We start from the raw sequence: 18,757 nt of genomic DNA, 5'->3' as shown, positions 1-18,757 counted from the left end.
GGATGAACATGAGCAGGTACTCACCTCTGAGCATGCCTTAGTTTCTAGCCAGAGGACCAGTCTTCTCTAGCCATGTTTTTGGCCTGATGTTGTGTGTGTGTGTGTGTGTACACGCGCACATGTGTGTGTGTGTGTGTGTGTGTGTAAGAAAAAGAGATAGAGGAAGAGAGACACACAGAAACAAAGGGACACACAGAGAGGCAGAGAAAGAGAGACAGAGACAGATTTTTGGAGATAGGTTCTCACTATGTAGGTCTAGCTAACCTGAAACTTACTAAAGGGATCAGGCTGGCCTTGAACTCACAGAGATCAGATCTTCTGCTTTCTGACTGCTGAGTTTATATGCATGCACTGTTAAGCCTGGTTTTACCTCCTGAGCCATCTTTTTTTTTAAGATTTTGTTTTGTTTTGTTTTGGAGACAGAGTTTCTCTGTGTAGCCCTGGCTGTCCTGGAGCTCACTCTGTAGACCAGGCTGGCCTCGAACTCAGAAATCTGCCTGCCTCTGCCTCCCAAGTGCTGGGATTAAAGGCGTGCGCCACCACCACCCGGCTAATTTATTTTATGTATATGAGTGTACACCATTGCTGTCTTCAGACACGCCAGAAGAGGGTGTCAGATCCCATTACAGATGGTTGTGAACCACCATGTAGTTATTGGGAATTGAACTCTAGGAGAGCAGTTGGTGCTCTAAACCACTGAGCCATCTCTTTAGCCCCGTCTTGCACCATCTTAGTGGCCCATTTGCTAGTTTCTGGATGCCCAGGACCATACTATTTTATAGAAAGCTTATAAACACTCATGTTTTCATGACTCAAATTACTAGACAGTTCACAATATATAGTGTGAAACATTAATGTTTATGAGGTTTATAATCTAATTGAAAAGTTGTGGTAACATGAACTTAAATATATGCATATTTTCTATTTCGACAACTTTGCATAGCTGAGTTTTCATTATGTGTTAGTGCATGTGAGTGAGGGAGGTGGCAAATTGTTCTGAACTCATTATGCAAATTTTTCAAAGATATTTTTAATTGATACCAAATAGGTGGTGAAGAGACAGTTTAGTTTGAGACAAAGATTTAAAATTTCCTATTGGAAAATGTTGTCCAGGAAATCATAAGAGGACAGTACAACTGAAATGAATCCCACTGTGGTGAGTGGGACTCAAGTGGACTTATAGAACCATAAGCCACTGGAAGACTTTTAAGTTGGATGCATCTAGCTCAAATATTTGATCAGCTGCTTCTTTTAGTAGTACCACTGTGGAAAACCAGAGATTGTCTTGCTTCCAGAGAAAGCAAGAACTCTGGAAGTAAGTTTCCCCCAAAGTAAAGTACTGCTGGTAATGTTGGCAGGGAAAGTGCCTTGTGATTTTTCTTATGTGGAACAAGATATTGAAGTTGAAGCAGAACTGGATTGAAACTCTCATTGGTAAGGAAGCTTGCTTAGCATGCACAGGGCTCCAACTTCAGTCCTAAGTAGTGAAGTCATTTTCTGAGATACTGATAAACTTCCTGAGTATCTTTTGTGTAAATTCTGTGTCCTTTTTCTCCTAGTCTAGGAGGATGAAGTTCCTTAGAAGGAAGCAGGAGTACCAGTGCCAAGAAATGACATCATAAGGGCAGAGTATGTGCATGCTTATGGACGTTTAAGGGAAGTGGAGGGGGGAGGGGCTGATGTGTGTGCTAGCTAAAACTCATTCCCAAGGAGTATATTTCACTGGAGAAATTAAGGAAGTCTGGATTTGTTTTCCAAAAAGAGCAGCTAGACATGGTGGCTTATGAATCCCAGCACTCTAGAGGTTGGGGTAGGGTCTTGAGTTTAAGTTCATTCTATACATAGAAATAAGAGAGGTAGATGGAGAACCAAACCTAATGTAGATGGATATTTTAAAAATTAATTCGTTTAAAAATATTATAGTTTCACTATTTTTAACCCATTTCCTATCACAGTTACTACAGATAAAATGCTTAGATAATCCTGAAGGAAGGCTTGTGGGCTATGCTTCAGATCACTCTGCCTGGTTCCAGAAATGATGACTCAAGGCAGCTTATATTCGTCCTTAACAGGAAGTAATGTGGGCTGGATAGACAGAGCACAGAATGGTGCTAGAAATGAGATGGTGCACTTGCTATTAGGGAAGCAGAAACTGATTTGAGGCTTGTGGCCACCAGTGGGCAAAGCTGATGATCAGATAGATATTAGGGGTAATATAGTTAAAATGTTTGGGCCCTCTGTTGTGGCACAAGCCTGCAACTCCAACACTTTGGCAAAAGATCTCAAGTTCGAAGACAGCCTAGGCCACACAACTAGATCTTGTCTTTAAAAAGAAAAAAGAAGGAAAAGGGAAAAAAGAAAAGGAAAGGAAAATGGATTGGGATGGTTAGAAAATCATACTTTTTAAGTCATATCATGAAGGCTTTGTTATACTGTGAAACCAGAAGATTTTAAGTCTAAGACCAAAGTTTGAAGGTCTCTACAAAATGTCTAGTTACAGTAGAGCTATGTTTTATCTGAGGACATAAAAAATTAGTGAGGCAGAGGCAGAAGGATCACAAGTTGGAAGACATCTTAGGCTACAGAGTGAAAATCCATGAAGACAAAAAGGAGGGTTGTGAGAGTCTGAAAAGAGGCAGATAATAAAAACTACTGTTCATACTTTGATGGAAATATTTAAATACTATAGAAATGTAGGAAGTAGAAGTTAAATTTGTCCTATGCTGGTATGTTTCAGAGATAGCTACTAATGACAGTTTGATAGACACATATATGATCATGTTATATACATATCTTGATCCAAGGTATAATTGCTAGAGACAGATTGTTAGTGAGGCACTGAGGAAGGGAGAGTACAGACATGGAAGCAATGTGGGTCTCTAATGACATCACTGAACGATTGAATTAGCCAATCCTGGAACCTCTTCTATCATCTGACATCTTATAGTCTAAGTCTCTTCTAATTGGATTTTGCTGCTTCTGCCTATAGCATTGTAATTCATCATGTCATTCTCTCTGATAACTTACCATTTCTGTACTAATGTAAACATATACTTACATATGTCTTATACTAATAATGAATTGATGCGTTGACACAATAAAAACATATGCCTTGTGTTATCATAGCAAGTTAAATCAATAAGCCTTGAAATCCCCATCATTAAATAAGTTAGATGACTTCAATTCTTTGCAAAAAGGACCCATTAGAAAAGTTGGTAAATATACATTGTAGTAAGCCAAACCTTATGTAAATTAAGAATCTATAATTTGTATGGATTTTCATTAAAATGTTGGGCAGGGAGCTGGAGAGATGGCTCAGTGGTTAAGAGCACTGTCTGCTCTTCCAGAGGTCATGAGTTCAATTCCCAGCAGCCACATGGTGGCTCACAACCATCTGTAATGGGATCCAATGCCCTCTTCTGGTGTGTCAGCAATAGGATGCTCATATACATTAAATAAATAAATCTTTTAAAAAATAAAATGTTGAGTACATGGTTACTATCTACACATACTGTCAGTACTAAAACCATCTTGGTACTGAAAAGATGGATCAATTTCTAGTGTTTTCTATGCAAGCATGAGGACCTAAGTTCAGATCCCTAATGTACATAAAAGCCAGGCGTGATGGTGTGCACCTGTGATCCCAGAGCTGGGAAGTCAGAGACAGGGAGATCCCAACAACCATTCTAACTGATTTGGTGAGCTCCAGGTTCAGTGAGAGAGCATATCTCAAATAAATAAGGTGAAGAAAGATTGAGGAAGACAACTGATATCAAACTTTGCCCTCCCCAATTATGCATACACACTTGCACAGGCACCTACACATGCACCCTTGTAAACACACACACAAAATCTAATATTTATTGACCATTCAATATGTGCAAGTGCTATGCTAAATGCTTTATTATGATAGATGTAATTGTCAAAAAGCCTATAACATCAATGTTATCTCTCATCTTCCAGATGATGTAATTAAGGCATAGAAAATGTAATCTGACCCCAAACAACTGAACTGAGTTTATGAGCACAGTGTTACTTGTTTGTTTGCTTAGTTGGTTTGGGTTTTTTTTGTTTTTGTTTTTTTGTTCTTTTGTTTTTAGGTTTTTTTTTTTTTTCGAGACAGGGTTTTTCTGTGTAGCCCTGGCTATCCTGGAACTCACTCTGTAGACCAGGCTGACCACAAACTCAGAAATCCACCTGCCTCTGCCTCACAAGTGCTGGGATTAAAGGCGTGTGCCACCACTGCCAGGCATGTTGGTTTGTTTTTTTAAGACATGGTTTCTTTGTGCAGCCCTGGTTGTCTTGGAACTCAGTCTGCAGGACAGGCTGGCCTTGAACTCAGAGATTCGCCTGCCTCTGCTTCGCTTCCCAAGTACTGGGATTAAAGGCATGCGCCACCACCTCCCAGTCCGTGTTATTTGTGTCCTTACTTTCCATCCTTCTTTACCAGAAACCAATCTGGCCTCATTGTATCTTACACTTGTCTGCAATGAAACTAATTTTCCAACTAAACCCAGGTCCTCTGCCAGAAGGCAAGTGCTTTTAACCACTGAGCCATCTCTCCAGCCCCACCAACAGTCAGTTTGTCATAGTTATTGTAGTAGTACCCTTCCATTGAAGATGCAAGACATGCTTGCATCTACCTTTGCCGCCACCGCCTTCTTCTTCTTCTTCTTTTCCTCCTCCTCCTCTTTTTCCTCTTCTTCTTCCTCCTCCTCTTCCTCCTTTCCCTCCTCCCCCTCCTCCTCCTCCTCCTCCTCCTTTGGTTTTTCGAGACAGGGTTTCTCTGTGTAGGCCTGGCTGTCCTGGAACTCACTCTGTAGACCAGGCTGGCCTCGAACTCAGAAATCCGCCTGCCTCTGCCTCACAAGTGCTGGGATTAAAGGCGTGCGCCACCACTGCCCGGCCCTTCGCCTTCTTCTAATCTACCTTTGACTCTAAAGGCAAAGTAATTTTAAAAAATTTTAAATATATGTTACTTATTTTTGAGATAGAATCTCATGCAGTCTGCATTGGCAATGAACTTGCTGAGCATGTAACTGAGGATGACTTAGAACTTATGGTCTTTCTGCTTCACCTCCAAAGCTTTCAGATTCCAGGTATGAACCATGATACCCAGTTTATAGGGTGCTGAGGATCAAACCGAGGGCTTTGTACATTCTGGACTAGCACTCTATACCTCCAGCCCATGAAGGTTTAGTTTTAGGGGGTGTGTGTGTGTATCAGTATAGTCCCCCAAAGATGCTAGACCCCCAAGAACAGGAGTTGTATTGGGAATGTAACAGGTGTGCTAGGAACTCCATGTCCGCTGAAGGAGCAGCGATTGCTCTTAACCTCCAAGCTATCTCTCCAGCCCTCAGGGGAATTTTGTTTGTTTGTCTGTTGTTTTGAAACAGTTTATCTTTGGAGCCCTAGATGTCCCGAATTTACTGAATTCCAGGCCTACCTGGAATTCAAAGATCCACCTGGCTCTGCCTCCAGACTGCTAGAATTAAAGGCGTGCACCACCACCACCACCCAGCCCCTAGGGTGATTTTTTTTAACTGCAAATCTGTTCATAGAAACCTCTGCCTTAGAACTCTTCAATGACTTTGACTTCTCACTGAGCATAAAATAAGATAAAATGTTTAGGGTAGAATGCAACAGCTGGGCGGTGGTGGCGAACGCCTTTAATCCTAGCACTTGGGAGACAGAGGCAGGGGGATTTCTGAGTTCGAGGACAGCCTGGTCTACAGAGTGAGTTCCGTGAGTTCCAGGATAGCCAGGACCACACAGAGAAACCCTGTCTCGAAGAAAACAACAAAAGAATGCAACAAAAAGGTCCTGTGTTGTTGATTTGTTGGTTAGGTGTGTGTGTGTGTGTGTGTGTGTGTGTGTGTGTGTGTGTGTGTGTGTTAAGACAAAAATCTTCCAGCCGGGCAATGGTGGTGCAAGCCTTTAATCCCAGCACTTGAGAGGCAGAGGCAGGTGGATTTCTGAGTTCAAGGCCAGCCTGGTCTACAGAGTGATTTCCAGAACAGCCAGGGCCGTGCAGAGAAACCCTGTCTCAAAAAACAAAACAAAACAAAAAAACAAAACAAACAAACAAAAAAAAAGACAAAATCTTCCAGTATAACTCAGCTTGGTCTTGCTATAGAGCCCAGTCTGCCCTTAAACTCCCAATTTTCCCACTTTAGCATCCTACAAACTGGAATTACAGGCATGTGCTACCACACATCAATCTATATGATCTTACACTAGCCTACTGGTTCCCACATGCCTTCCCACCTTCCATCCATTCTAGCTACAACATATCCTTTCCAAATCTGTACATACTCTCTCATCTCCACATATTTTACTTCTAGCTCAGCAAATATGCTATTTTCCTTTTTTTCTAGATTTTTAAATATTTTATTTTTGGAAATTAAAATATAATTACATTGGTTTACTCTTTCCCTTCTTCCCTCCAACCTTTCCCATGTACTCCTGTACTCTCTTTCAAATTCATGGCCTCTATTTCTTCAATGGTTACTTATTAATTTGTTATTTGTGTATGTGTGTGGGTATATGTATTCCATTGCACATAAATCTTAAGGTCAAAGAAAAACTTTCAGGAGTCAGTTCTGCCCTTCCTTCCTCAGTCCTAGTGACTGAACAAAGGATGCCAGACACTGGAGATAAGGAGACTAGGGAAGTAGAGAGGAAAGGAATCCAGAAGGGAGGGAAGGGTAGAGGAGGGAGAGTGGATGGACATGGGGAGGAGAGGAGGGTGGAGAGTGGGGACCAGGAAGGAAAGTGAGAGGGGGAGGAACTGAGGAGGGGAATAGGAGGGTGCAGGAAATGGAAGAGGGGGAGAAAAGGAGGAACGAAAAAAGGAGAAGAGGGGTAGGAGAGAGGAGGGGATATCAAAAGAGCAAGGAAGAGGAGGTAAGGGAGGAAGGCATATGTGGAGGGAAGAGGAAGTGAGAGGGAGGGAAGGGGTTTTAGGGGTCTAGGAAAAGCAAAGAAGAATCACTAGCTTCCCAATGTTTTATGAGGCTAGTATTACTAAGATACCAAGCCAGCAGAGCTATCCCCCCAAAAAACTGTAGACTAAAGCCAGAAGATTTATCCCAGGAATCTCAAGGTGATTCCAACATAAGAAAATCTGCATAAGATACCCTATTAATAACACAAAGGGGAAGAACACACAATTATTTCAAATGATGCAGAAAAAGCACAACAATTCAAACAGGTAGGAGTGGCCGGGAACTTCCTTAGCATGACAAAGGCCCTTCACACATTAGTCCTTGGTGGAATCCTAAAAGGCCGCCCACCATTCCATCACTAAGACAAAGATATGCACTTGTTGAAACTAGAGAGATGGTGATTCAAACACAGGGTGAATGCACGGAATGGCTCATTGCCCCCCTAAAATAGCTCATTGAAATGTTGTGTGAACAACAATTTACATCATCTAAAAATTTTTATATGATGAATCATTTATTCTTTTGACTTTCTGACCTATAAGAATGTTTCCTATTTTCCTAGCTTTAATTAGCAGAAAAGGAGTTATAATTTAGAGATTGTATGGCAACATTACTAATTGGAATTTTAACTACAATCTCAGATGCATGTGAGAGAAAAGGTGAACTAAAAAGGACTAAAAACTACTTTTAAGAGAGCCTGAGATGGAAACTAGGTGGCTTTACATAAGGGATTTCAAAGCTAATTCAGTTGCAGCTGCAGAAAAATCATTGTAAATGTATTGAATGTGTTTGCTTTCCCTTAGTAATGTTTAGAGAAGTTGTTTCTCAAAGCCAAAAACCTTCTAGAACATTCTAGTACATTCTCAGGCTTCATCCTAGATGTCGTAAGTTACAATCTCTGCAAAGTGAGACCTACCTGTGTTTTAACAAGCCTTCTATATTCTACACTCAAGTCTGAGAGCCACCACTGAAAACCAAGAGGTGTATCTTATATAGGGATACCATAATAAATATTTTCTTACCAAACCATGCTGATTCAGAAATGGTGACCTGTTCCTTCTCATTCTTGTAGGGCCACCTTGGAATCCCTGTGAATTATCACTAAGGCAAAAGAAAACATTTTAGTGTATAAAATCCATTACCAAATTTTTAAACAAAGATACCTTACAGCTAAAGAGGAACACTATGAATACTTTGAATATAAATGATTTCTTGGTGGAGATAGCTGTGCAGATGTTTTCACACACATAGAGGCAGGGAGGGAAGGAGAGAGAGAGAGAGAGAGAGAGAGAGAGAGAGAGAGACTTACTCAGCTAAGCTTAAACAAGTTTCCTTGTAAGGTAAGAATTTCTCAGAGACTCCATTTTACCTCTAATTGTTCTCCTGAGAATAAGCATAATTTACTGTAACCTTGGAAATAATCCATGTGTGTGTGTGTGTGTGTGTGTGTGTGTAAACCTGTAACTGATTTAATTTTATGATCAGAGCTACAATGTAGAAGCACAAATTCTCTCTTAATGTCTGAACTGTTACAAAAAGATCCATAACCAATAGCAGGCTCACAGGGTCTGCCATTGTCTGTAGGTAAACTTTGCCCTAGGGTATTAAAAATGGTTTTGAATTCATTGTGTACTCTAAAAGATTTCACGTGAAAAAAAATCTAGACTCGATATTTCTGGCTTCAATAGAAAATTTGCAAGTTTCTTCAACCCTGGGCCACATTCCCACACTGCAAACAAGAGCAGACAAGTTGAGCAGCCAAGTACTTCCCACTGAAAATGGAGCCTACGCTCCCAGCTTGAGTGTTGCCTTCACAGGTGGCCTCAATCCTCTTTGACCTTGTCACCTAGAAGAAGTCATCTTTTACTTTTCATGTTTCTTTTTTGGTTTTTTGTTTGTTTGTTTTTTTGTTTTGTTTTGTTTTGTTTTGTTTTGAGACAGGGTTTCTCTGTGTAGTCCTGGCTGTCCTGGACTCACTCTGTAGACCAGGCTGGCCTCGAACTCAGAAATCCGCCTGCCTCTGCCTCCCAAATTCTGGGATTAAAGGGGTGCGCCACCACCGCCCGGCTCATGTTTCTTTTTTATAGGAGCTTTTCAGTTTAACTCCAAAGAAGTCACAAAAGAATACAGATGGTTCCCATGTACTGTTCTCCAGGTTTCTCCACTGACTATGCTAAATTGTCTTTAGCCAGGACTGGTAGTACATGCCTATAACCCCAGCACTTGGGAAGTCAAGGCAGGAGAATCAGGATTCCAATGCCAGTCTCAGCTACATAGTGAGTTTGACGCTACATGTAACCAACTCTGTCACTGTCTCTGTCTCTGTCTCTCTGTCTCCCTCCCTCCTCCCCCCCACACACTCTGAAAAACAAAAGCCCTAACACTTTCTTCTTGTTCTGTATATCCAATCAAGAGCCAGTCTTTCAGGCTGTACCCCTAAACTCTGTTTTCTATCCATCTTATTCTTTTTTAGGACTGTTGCCAAAAACCACTTCAAAGCATTTTTTCTTATACACAAACCACACAATAGTCTCTTTGGCCTCCTCACCTTTCCTTATTGCAAGCTATTTAGCAGACTGCCAGGGTCACCTTCCTAAAGAACAGCTTGCTCTCTACCTCACAATTTTCAGTGCTATTATCTACCACACTCAGGTCTTTATTATGACATTCAAAGCCCTCCACACTCTGGCTACAGACTTTTGGATTTCAGGGACTAGGCGAATTTCCGAACAAAACCTAGACACAAACATAGTTCCTCTGTTTTTCTTTTGCCAAGTATAGCGCAGTGAAGTGAACAGAGTTCACAGCAACCTAGTCTGTAGTTTTGAACCACTACAAGAGAGGAACTTAGACGCTACAGACACAAAGTAGCTAAGACTGTTTGACCAGCACACATTATATGCATATATTGAGATATATAGGAAGTCTGAAAATGCAATTATTTGTGTTAATCTGAACTTAAAAATTTTAAGGAACTAGGAATAGCAACTACCTTGATTTGATTATTACATATCACACATATGTATTGAATAATTTTGCACCCAACAAGTATGTGCAATTAATAATAATTCATTCATTTAAATACTATTGACCACAATTTTTAATATTTGATTTATTATTTTACTTAAATGGTGGGAATTGAACCCAGTACCTAGTACATGATAGCCAAGTGATCTGCTGTTGATCTATATTCTCAGCCCTCCTTTTACTCACTGAGTTGCCTAGGCTGGTTTAAACTCACTTTGCAGCTCAGGTAGGTTTGTGTATTTGTTTGCTTGTGTGGTGCCGGGGGGTGGGGGGGGGGTCAATCCTTGGTTCTCATACAAGCTAGACAAGCACTCTACTGGAGAGTCTCACCACTATCCAAATTTCTAAGCTTTTAAATAAGGGCCAGAGAAAAAATTATTTTAAAACCTTACCTTTAAGTATAGTAATGAAAAGCCACCTTAAATGTATTGAAAAACTACGTTATGTATTGAAGCCAGGTATGTTGGTGTATATTTCTAATCTCAACACTTAGGAGGTGGAGGCAAAAGATTACCAGTTTAAAGACAACCTGTTCTGTAAAACTCTGTCCAAAGTTTTGACATTAGAAATTAAGTTAACTAAGTAGAGATTGAGAGTAGAAAGAACTCATGGTGATCCTTCCACTCCAGCCTTCCAAATGCTGGGGTTACAAGTATGACCCACCTCACTCAGCTGTCAGAGCATTTGATGTGCCACAGGGATCTTCTCTGATGTCCATGAAGTCAGAGACTTCATGTGAGGACTTTTTGTTGCATATGGCATATTTATGAGCTAGGGTGAAGTCAGAGTCTTACTCTGAAGGAAGAATTGGTCTAAAGTAGGATTGTACTGAGCCTTAGTCAAATTCATTTCCCTGTCTTAGATTTCCAGTTGCATAGGCACCATATTCCTTTACTCATGCCTCAACTTCTTAGTGTCTTACTACTCTCTGAGCTACATCTAGCAGTGAACTATTCTAGCTGCAGTTTGCTCAACACTGCCACATGGATTCCAAGTGATTTTCTAAATTTCCCATCAAATTCCATGTATAGAAAAGTATATCTTAGTAGGGCGGTGGTGGCTCACGCCTTTAATCCCAGCACTTGGGAGGCAGAGGCTGGCAGATTTCTGAGTTCAAGGCCAGCCTGGTCTACAGAGTGAGTTCCAGGACAGCCAGTGCTATACAGAGAACCCTGTCCCGAAAAAAAAAAAAAAAAAAGAAAGAAAGAAAGAAAGAAAGAAAGAAAGAGAAAAGTATATCTTTCCAGAAGCATTATTTACAGAAGTGAATTTCCTAAATGTGAACTCTGCAAAACAGTCTTACTGTTTTTAAGAAGTTCCTGGGCCAAGGCCATTGTTCAGTGGTATTCAGTTTACCTAGTACGTTAGCGGTTCTAGGTTCCATTCTTGGGACTCTCAAAACAAAAACTAACAAGTCACATATCTTGCTATGCTATGTCTTTTATTAGTAAAAATGCCAAGGTCAGAAGTTTTGATTAAATGAAATGGTGAGTCCCCAGTTCAGTGACAAGTCCTGTTTTTAAAAAGCAAGGTGGAGCCTGGCAGTGGTGGCTCACGCCTTTAATCCCAGCACTTGGGAGGCAGAGGCTGGCAGATTTCTGAGTTCGAGGCCAGCCTGGTCTACAGAGTGAGTTTCAGGACAGCCAGGGCTACACAGAGAAACCCTGTCTTGAACCCCCGCCCTCCCAAAAAAAGCAAGGTGGAGATAGAGGAAGATATCCAACACACACACACACACAAAGATGTTATTTTTCCATAGTCTCCTTTGTTTGCACAGGATTGAAGGGTTTTATTTAATATTAATGTGCAATTTGAGATAAATTCCATTGCTCAAGGTCTTATTGCATAAAGTAACATTTACATAGAAAATTGAGTTAGTAGTAATTTTTTCTGGTAAGCATTAAAGCTACAAAGCTTATCATTTATGATAGTCTGTCTGCTTGGCTAGCAAGTCTTTGGGATCTGTCTGTGGACCCCAAGTGCTAGCTAGCATTACAGGGCCTAAGTACCAAGCCTGGCTCTTATTGTAGGCACACACACACACAAAAGAGCAAAATATACTTCTGAATCAATTATTTCCTTTTTGGGGGTCTAGAGGATATTAACCACTGAAATTGTGTAACTCAAGAGGTCAACTTTCTGCAGCACCTAAAGTTTGTTTTTTGTTTTTTTGTTTTTTTGTTTTTAAAAAAAAGCCTAGGTATTAAAAAAAAGTCCAAGTTTATTTGCTTGACAACAATTCCCATCTTCAGTGTCCAGGACATAAAGGTCAAACAAAGGTGACAAATCAGCTGAGAAGATAGCTGAGAAGATGAAAAAGCAATAGTCATAACATATCTGGAAGCATGTGAGAAGAGATGCTATGTTCCACGCCAGCTGCTATCTACAGCTGGGTCCATGTAGACCCATCAGGAGAGACTGTTCAGGTTCAGATGTATTAAGGTAAGGATGGGTCAGGATGGGGTGAATGCTGTCTCTCAGTTTGCCCCATCCACTCCCTCTCCTCCACTAGGCTGAGGTGGGGTCTTTAGACACCAGGAATATAAGAGATGCTTGTAAGACCTTTCCTTGAAAGCAAGAAAATTCTATTAGATGTCATTTTGTCCAACACCCCCTTTTTGCCCTCAGGTACATCTACCCTGCTCACCCAAATCCGTTGACAAAAGGGATGCTGGCGGATCTTCGAAGGTGACTGGATTCTATAGTGTTGGAAGGTGGTACCAGGCCTAAATCCACTTCCATATTCTCCTGAGCCACATCAGTGTTGAGGATAAAGCCTCTGCCAAGTTGGAAACTTTGGAGGGTATCTGACTCTTGTTCATTTAAGGACATGTCTTGGTGGTAAGATGCTGTTAGGAGAAAAGCAAACGGCAGAGTAAGAAAATAGTGGCAGAAGCCCTTAGATGGATAAGGCCACTCACCGTTGCAGCCCTGGTGTCCCTAATACCTGTGAACATAAATGTGGGCATAACCAGCTTAAAACCTCCTAGTTCTCACCTGGACCCCTAATTGCCAAAGAGGTCTAAACCAGTGATACAAATGACTGAGTAAAGTTTCCCTTTTCTAATCCATGGCAACAAGTAACTTGTGAAAACAAAACGACAGATTAACTGTCCTGAGGAAACAGGGCAGTTATGCCTCCACCACCGTTTTTTTTGTCCAGTCAGATGATACATAATAACTAGGAAAGCAATCACCATCCTTTGTGGCTCAAGACCAGAGTAGCACATGAAGTACTCTGCTCCCTTCTTCCACGTTCTCCCTAGTGCTGTGTGCGCTAAAGGTCGTTTACTTGTTCCTATGCCGACTATAGCATTCAGGAGAGAGTTCAGAGGCATCAGTTTTATAAGAATACTTTGCTTTCTGCCCTATATTTCAGGTTTTCCAGGACTGATCTATTACCTTTCATGACTAAAACCAGCAAGCTTGCTTAATGGCATGTATGTTTCCTATAACAGCAGACAAACTCACCTCTGTAACTAAAAAACACAACTAAAGTCCAGAAAGAAAAAAAAAAAGAGCAAAATGCTAAGTGTTTATGGCTTTGATAAATTGCTCTCCCCAGTGAACCAAATGTGCAGATAAATCATCGTCTTTATAACTATTTTTTACAATAATCTGATATGAATATTTACAGTGTATTAGAATTGGCCGTTAGCCTAAGTCCTTGGCTGATTTACAGGTGTAACACAGAGAAGCTTATTTTCTTAAAACAAAAATCTCAGAATACATCCAACTCAGTGTTTCATTTTACGTGGTATTGATGCTGTATTCATTTCAACACTGCCTTCACAGTTTACCACAGCTTGAACCCTGCTTCCTCGGCTCCCAACACTTAACTTCTCATTTAGACTTTTTCAGCATCATATAATGAGGCTTGTTCAGTGCTAAAATCTTAACTTCATGCTAGTGATATTGGAGGGAGGTTGGTTATTTGAGACAGGGTCTCATGCTATAGACCAACCTTACCTGGGACTTAGCCTGTCACACAGGCTGGCCCTGAACTTGTAGCAATGCTCTTACCTTACTTAGCTTCTAGAGTGTTTAGCAGCATAAGCCACCATGCCCACATTTGATTTTGTGTTTGTGTGTGTGTGTGTGTGTGTGTGTGTGACACTAGGAAAATGCTTCACTGCTAACGTATAACTTCAGCATGCTAATAATATTATAAAGCTACACATTTTAGGAAACTAACAGAATTGGCCAAAAAGTAAATAAACCTTGTGAAATGGGATTTTTAAATTAAAATAGCTATAATATTTGAATATCACTTTAGAGTTTATCAAATGTTTTCATATGTCTCAATTGGTTCAGTCATCAGCCCTGTTCAGCTAATCAGTGGTGAGCTGAAACTAATGGAATTGTCTTGAGATAGTTTGTGAAAAGTTATGACATGTAAGATCATAATCACTTATTTTTCATTCATTCTGGGAATAGAAGAAGAAAAACTTGATTATGTTCAGCAGAATTAAATTATCTAAATCCCAGACATAAAGATGATTTGGAGTCTCTACTCCTGATGTAAGACAGGTTAATAATAGCTACCATTTATTGGGCACTTATGTGCCTGGTACTATCCTAATCACTTTAAATATGTGATCACATTTAAAGCTTACAATAATTCTGTGAGGTAGGCACCATCACAATGCCTATATTTCAAAGGAGATAGCCAAAACCCAGAGAAGTTATTCAAATTCCAACTACTGAGTAGCAAAGACAAGATTCCTGTGCCTTTCTGGTAAGGTAAAAACATAGATGAGGCACCTCTGAATATTTGTCTGAACATGATTTCAATAGGAATAAACATTCAATACATATTTATTAAGTTGCTATGTGAATATATACATGCAAATTTAAATAATCTATATATCATAGTTGTCTTGCAAAATATACACACTACTACTTTTTACAGTTCATATTGATCCCAAAAGATTAACGATATATAACTTGGTACCAGTAAAATCCAGTTTACCACTCATGATCTGAAAGGCAATGTGAAAATTCCCTGAGTACTTGGAAAGTTTGTTTAAAAAATGGATATTAAATTTGAGTATTGAGAGAATACAGGAAAAGGGTGGTGCTTAAAGACAGAAGAATGGATCAAGATAAAACTGTGTAACCAAAAACTATGGCATACACACATCAACAAAAGTTCCTGCCTCCATCTTAATTTTCATGTCATATATTAATATTCTTGGATGTAGTATGTTTTAATGACTATATTTTGAATAAATAGACAACATTTCATGTACCTTTGCATTTCAGAGAGTTTTTAAGCATCTAAATGCAGTAACACTAAGAAATAATCATAATACAATGACAAGGAAAGAGAACCAGGGACTGTGCTTCTGCTTTCCTACCAGAACTTGATGCTAAAACCCTATTAATGAAGATACCACACCCTTCTCTCACTGCACCTAGAGGAATCAAGCTGATCCTGACTGGGAAGCTTAAGTCCCACTGGGTAAGCTTCATAGTACTAGAAAGTGCTATATAGACAGCTAAGGTTTAAAAAAAGTCATGAACTCTCTTACCTATCTGTGAATGCTGTTACCCATACTAATGTTTGGTCTATCAAGCTATGCTCATGGGTACAATGGTAGCATGAATGTTGTCTGGATAAGCAATTCCTTTCTGGTTGGATTTAAGGCCCATTCTACAAGAGCAAGTTCATGTTAGTATTGTAATTCTGACCAAGAACCTGTGGCTGTGGAGGTCATAGATGCCAGGGGTGAACTTACTCTAATAATTTTATTAAATAAACATAGTATCAAACTATCCTCTAAATATGATATCTTGGTATGTACTTAGTGCTTTCCATTCTCATTAGAGAAGCTTCTTTGTACAGTGAACAACAATTAATGAGGAAATTTGCAACCGGTGGTCCAAGTGTAGAGATTTAAGTGTTTTTGAAGTGGTCACCCCTCAACCCAAGTCTAAGAGAACACTGGGAAAGAGATATGGGAAAGGTTGTGCCAATGCCTAGAAAGGGCTTGAGTGAAAGTGTTTACTGGACAGAACAGGCTTGTTGCACTTTTGAGATTACAGCAGCTGAAATTGCCTGCCAGTCAACATTCCAGCATTAAGGAAGGAGGGGGTAACAATCACCTACCCCTAACTGAAGAGCTATTGACAGTTGGTGGCTGCTGGTTGAGGGAGAGTCCATTGTCTTTAGCGTGTGTGATCCCTAGTAGACTGACCATACTGTAGTGGTTGGCCCCACACCCAAGGTCTAACAGTCACCCCTAACTGAAGAGCTACTGACAGTTGGTGGCTGATGGCTGAAGGAGACTCCATTGGCTTTAGCAGTGTGATCCCTAGTAGACTGACCATACTTTAATGGTCGGCCCCACACCCATATGAATAGGGGTAGTATGAACTGAACTCAGTGGTTTATAAAAAATAAGAAAGTGTGAAGTTGCGGGGAAGGGGGAGTTGAAAGGGTGTGGCAGACCTGGGAAGAGTTAGGGGGAGGAGTGGGGTATAAGAATAATAAAAGTACATTGTATATATGTATGAAATTCTTAAATAATAAAAAGACATTATAGTTAAAAACAGAAAAAGAAAGGGATGGCATAGTTATAGAAAATTACTAACCATATGAGATGACATTAATTCTATTACTCAAAGGGAGGAATTCTCTTTCTCAAGAGAAGATTTTTCATGTCAGAAACTGAAAACCTGTAAAGACAGACAGCAGGACCCAGTACATCCACAGGTGAGAATATCAAAAGGATCAAGTACTACAAAGCCAGAGAACAGAGAAATACAGTACCCTATTATGGTCAACATAGTATTTAAAGAGATTAGTCTTCTTTATATTTCTACCTATGTATTAGTATCCTCACCCTCAGTGGTTTCTCTTCTACAATAGGCCATGGTCTCAGATCAATGGTTTGCTTGGACCTTTACCTTAAAACTTATACTGCCTCTCTCTTCGTATATCCCAGTCTGCTGCCCAACTGCCAATGGCCTCATCTGATAAGCTGGTTCCCTAGACATGTCATAATCAGCCCTTTATTTGGTGGATTGTCATAGCAACCTTAAAGTAGCATTTCAACCTTTTAGTTCCCACATGAGTAAGCCAAAGAGAAGTACATCTCTGGTCACAAACCACAAATAATCCACACCTTTTAAAAGACTGACATGAAAGGCAACAAAAACTAGGTAGACATTGGCGGTATGAATAAAACTGGACATGGGACTAAAAAGAAATCTCAGCCATTAAAAGCGTGTACTGCTTCAAGTTCAGTTCCTAACACTCACAGCAGGCTGGTCACAACTATCTGTAACTTCAGCCCTGAGGGAATAGATATCTCTAGCCTACTCAGGCACATGAAAACACACACACACACACAATAAATAATAGATAGAATAAAATAAATCTCAAACATTATAAACTATTGCCATTGCTCCTAGTTACCCTCCAGAACTTGATGGCAAGATCCTAATTTTGAAAACACTACAATACTAGAATCAAATAACATGGGGCAATAGATCTGGTACTAAGTTTCATAGTGTTGGAAGGTGCTATGAATATTACTAGGGGAGAAATATGATCATTATTTCTACCCAACAGGGAACCATGTGAACTACAGTAATGCTTGGCCTGGAAAGATATGCTCACTGGTAGACTGGAAATTGTATCTGTGCCGTCTGAAGGAGAATAGTCTTCATAGGCTCTATGTTGAATACTTGGTCTTCAGTTAGTGGAAGTATCTTGGAAGGATTACAAGGTATGACCTTGTTGGAGGTGATGGTGTGTCACTTGGGGAAGGCTTTGAATCTTCAAAAGACTTTCACTGTCTTAGTTACTTTACTATTGTTGGGCCCAAACACCACAATTCAGACAACTTATAAAAGAAAGCATTGAATTGGGCTTATAGTTTCAGAGAGTGAGCATCCATGATGGTGGAGCAAAAATGTGGCAACAGGAAGAGCCGAGAGCTCACACCTTGATCTGAAAGAAGGAGACAGAGAACATACTGGGAATAGCCACCTTATTTTGAAAAGTCAAAGTCATTCTCATTCAAACCACCACATTCCTCCTTCATTGGTTCATGGCCATATCTTAATTCAAAATGCATGTAGTTTAACTTCAAAAGTCCTAATAGTCTTTCAGTCTCAATACTGTTTAATAGTCTAACGTTCAAAGTCTCTCTGAAACTCAAGGCAATCTCTTCCTTTTTTTTTTTTTTTTTTTTTTTTTGAGACAGGGTTTCTCTGTGTAGCCCTGGCTGTCCTGGAACTCACTCTGTAGACCAGGCTGGCCTCGAACTCAGAAATCTGCCTGCCTCTGCCTCCCAAGTGCTGGGATTAAAGGTGTGTGCCACCACTGCCTTTGCTCAAGGCAATCTCTTAATTGTAACCCCTATACAATAAAAAAGCATATTACACACTCTTAACATACAATGGTACAGAATATACCTTACCATCCTAAAAGGAAGGAATTGGGACTATAAGTGAGAAAATATTGAACTAAAGCAAAATTGAAGTCAGCAATGAAAATTCTAAGTCCTAGATGGCTCTAACCTTCTGGCTTTGCTGACTGCGACACTTCTTTCTTGGGCTGATTCAACTTCTTATATGGAGCTCTTCTTGGCAGACATCCTATGGCTTGTGGCATCTACAACACCTGGGGGTCTCCAACATATTCCTGCTTTACTTTTATAGCTTTATGCAATGGTCCTTAAAGGCCTCCATGCAAAGACTTCCCTGCCACGTGCCTGGCCTCAGAAGGTCTCCTAAACTGTGAAGGATGATTCCATAATCCCTTTAATCAT

The 18,757-nt window shown here is 40.2% G+C and overlaps 1 protein-coding gene across 1 annotated transcript in view; it reads right to left on the bottom strand.

Moving 5' to 3' along the window:
* Pabir3 (PABIR family member 3) overlaps positions 1-16,934 on the bottom strand; it is a 59,746-nt gene extending 42,812 nt beyond the window's left edge. Inside the window, exons 1-3 of the mRNA XM_034486308.2 lie at positions 16,887-16,934; positions 12,622-12,823; positions 7,970-8,048 (exon numbers count right to left, since the gene is read on the bottom strand). Coding sequence (XP_034342199.1) covers positions 7,970-8,048; positions 12,622-12,806 — 264 coding nt within the window. The 5' untranslated portion in view covers positions 12,807-12,823; positions 16,887-16,934. The remainder of the gene's footprint in view (positions 1-7,969; positions 8,049-12,621; positions 12,824-16,886) is intronic.
* Positions 16,935-18,757: the final 1,823 nt, after the last annotated feature.

Source organism: Arvicanthis niloticus, chromosome X, assembly GCF_011762505.2.
Source record: "Arvicanthis niloticus isolate mArvNil1 chromosome X, mArvNil1.pat.X, whole genome shotgun sequence".
Lineage (NCBI taxonomy): Eukaryota > Metazoa > Chordata > Mammalia > Rodentia > Muridae > Arvicanthis > Arvicanthis niloticus.
Note: the sequence above shows the minus strand (reverse complement) of the source record. Positions and strands in the feature narration are given on the sequence as shown.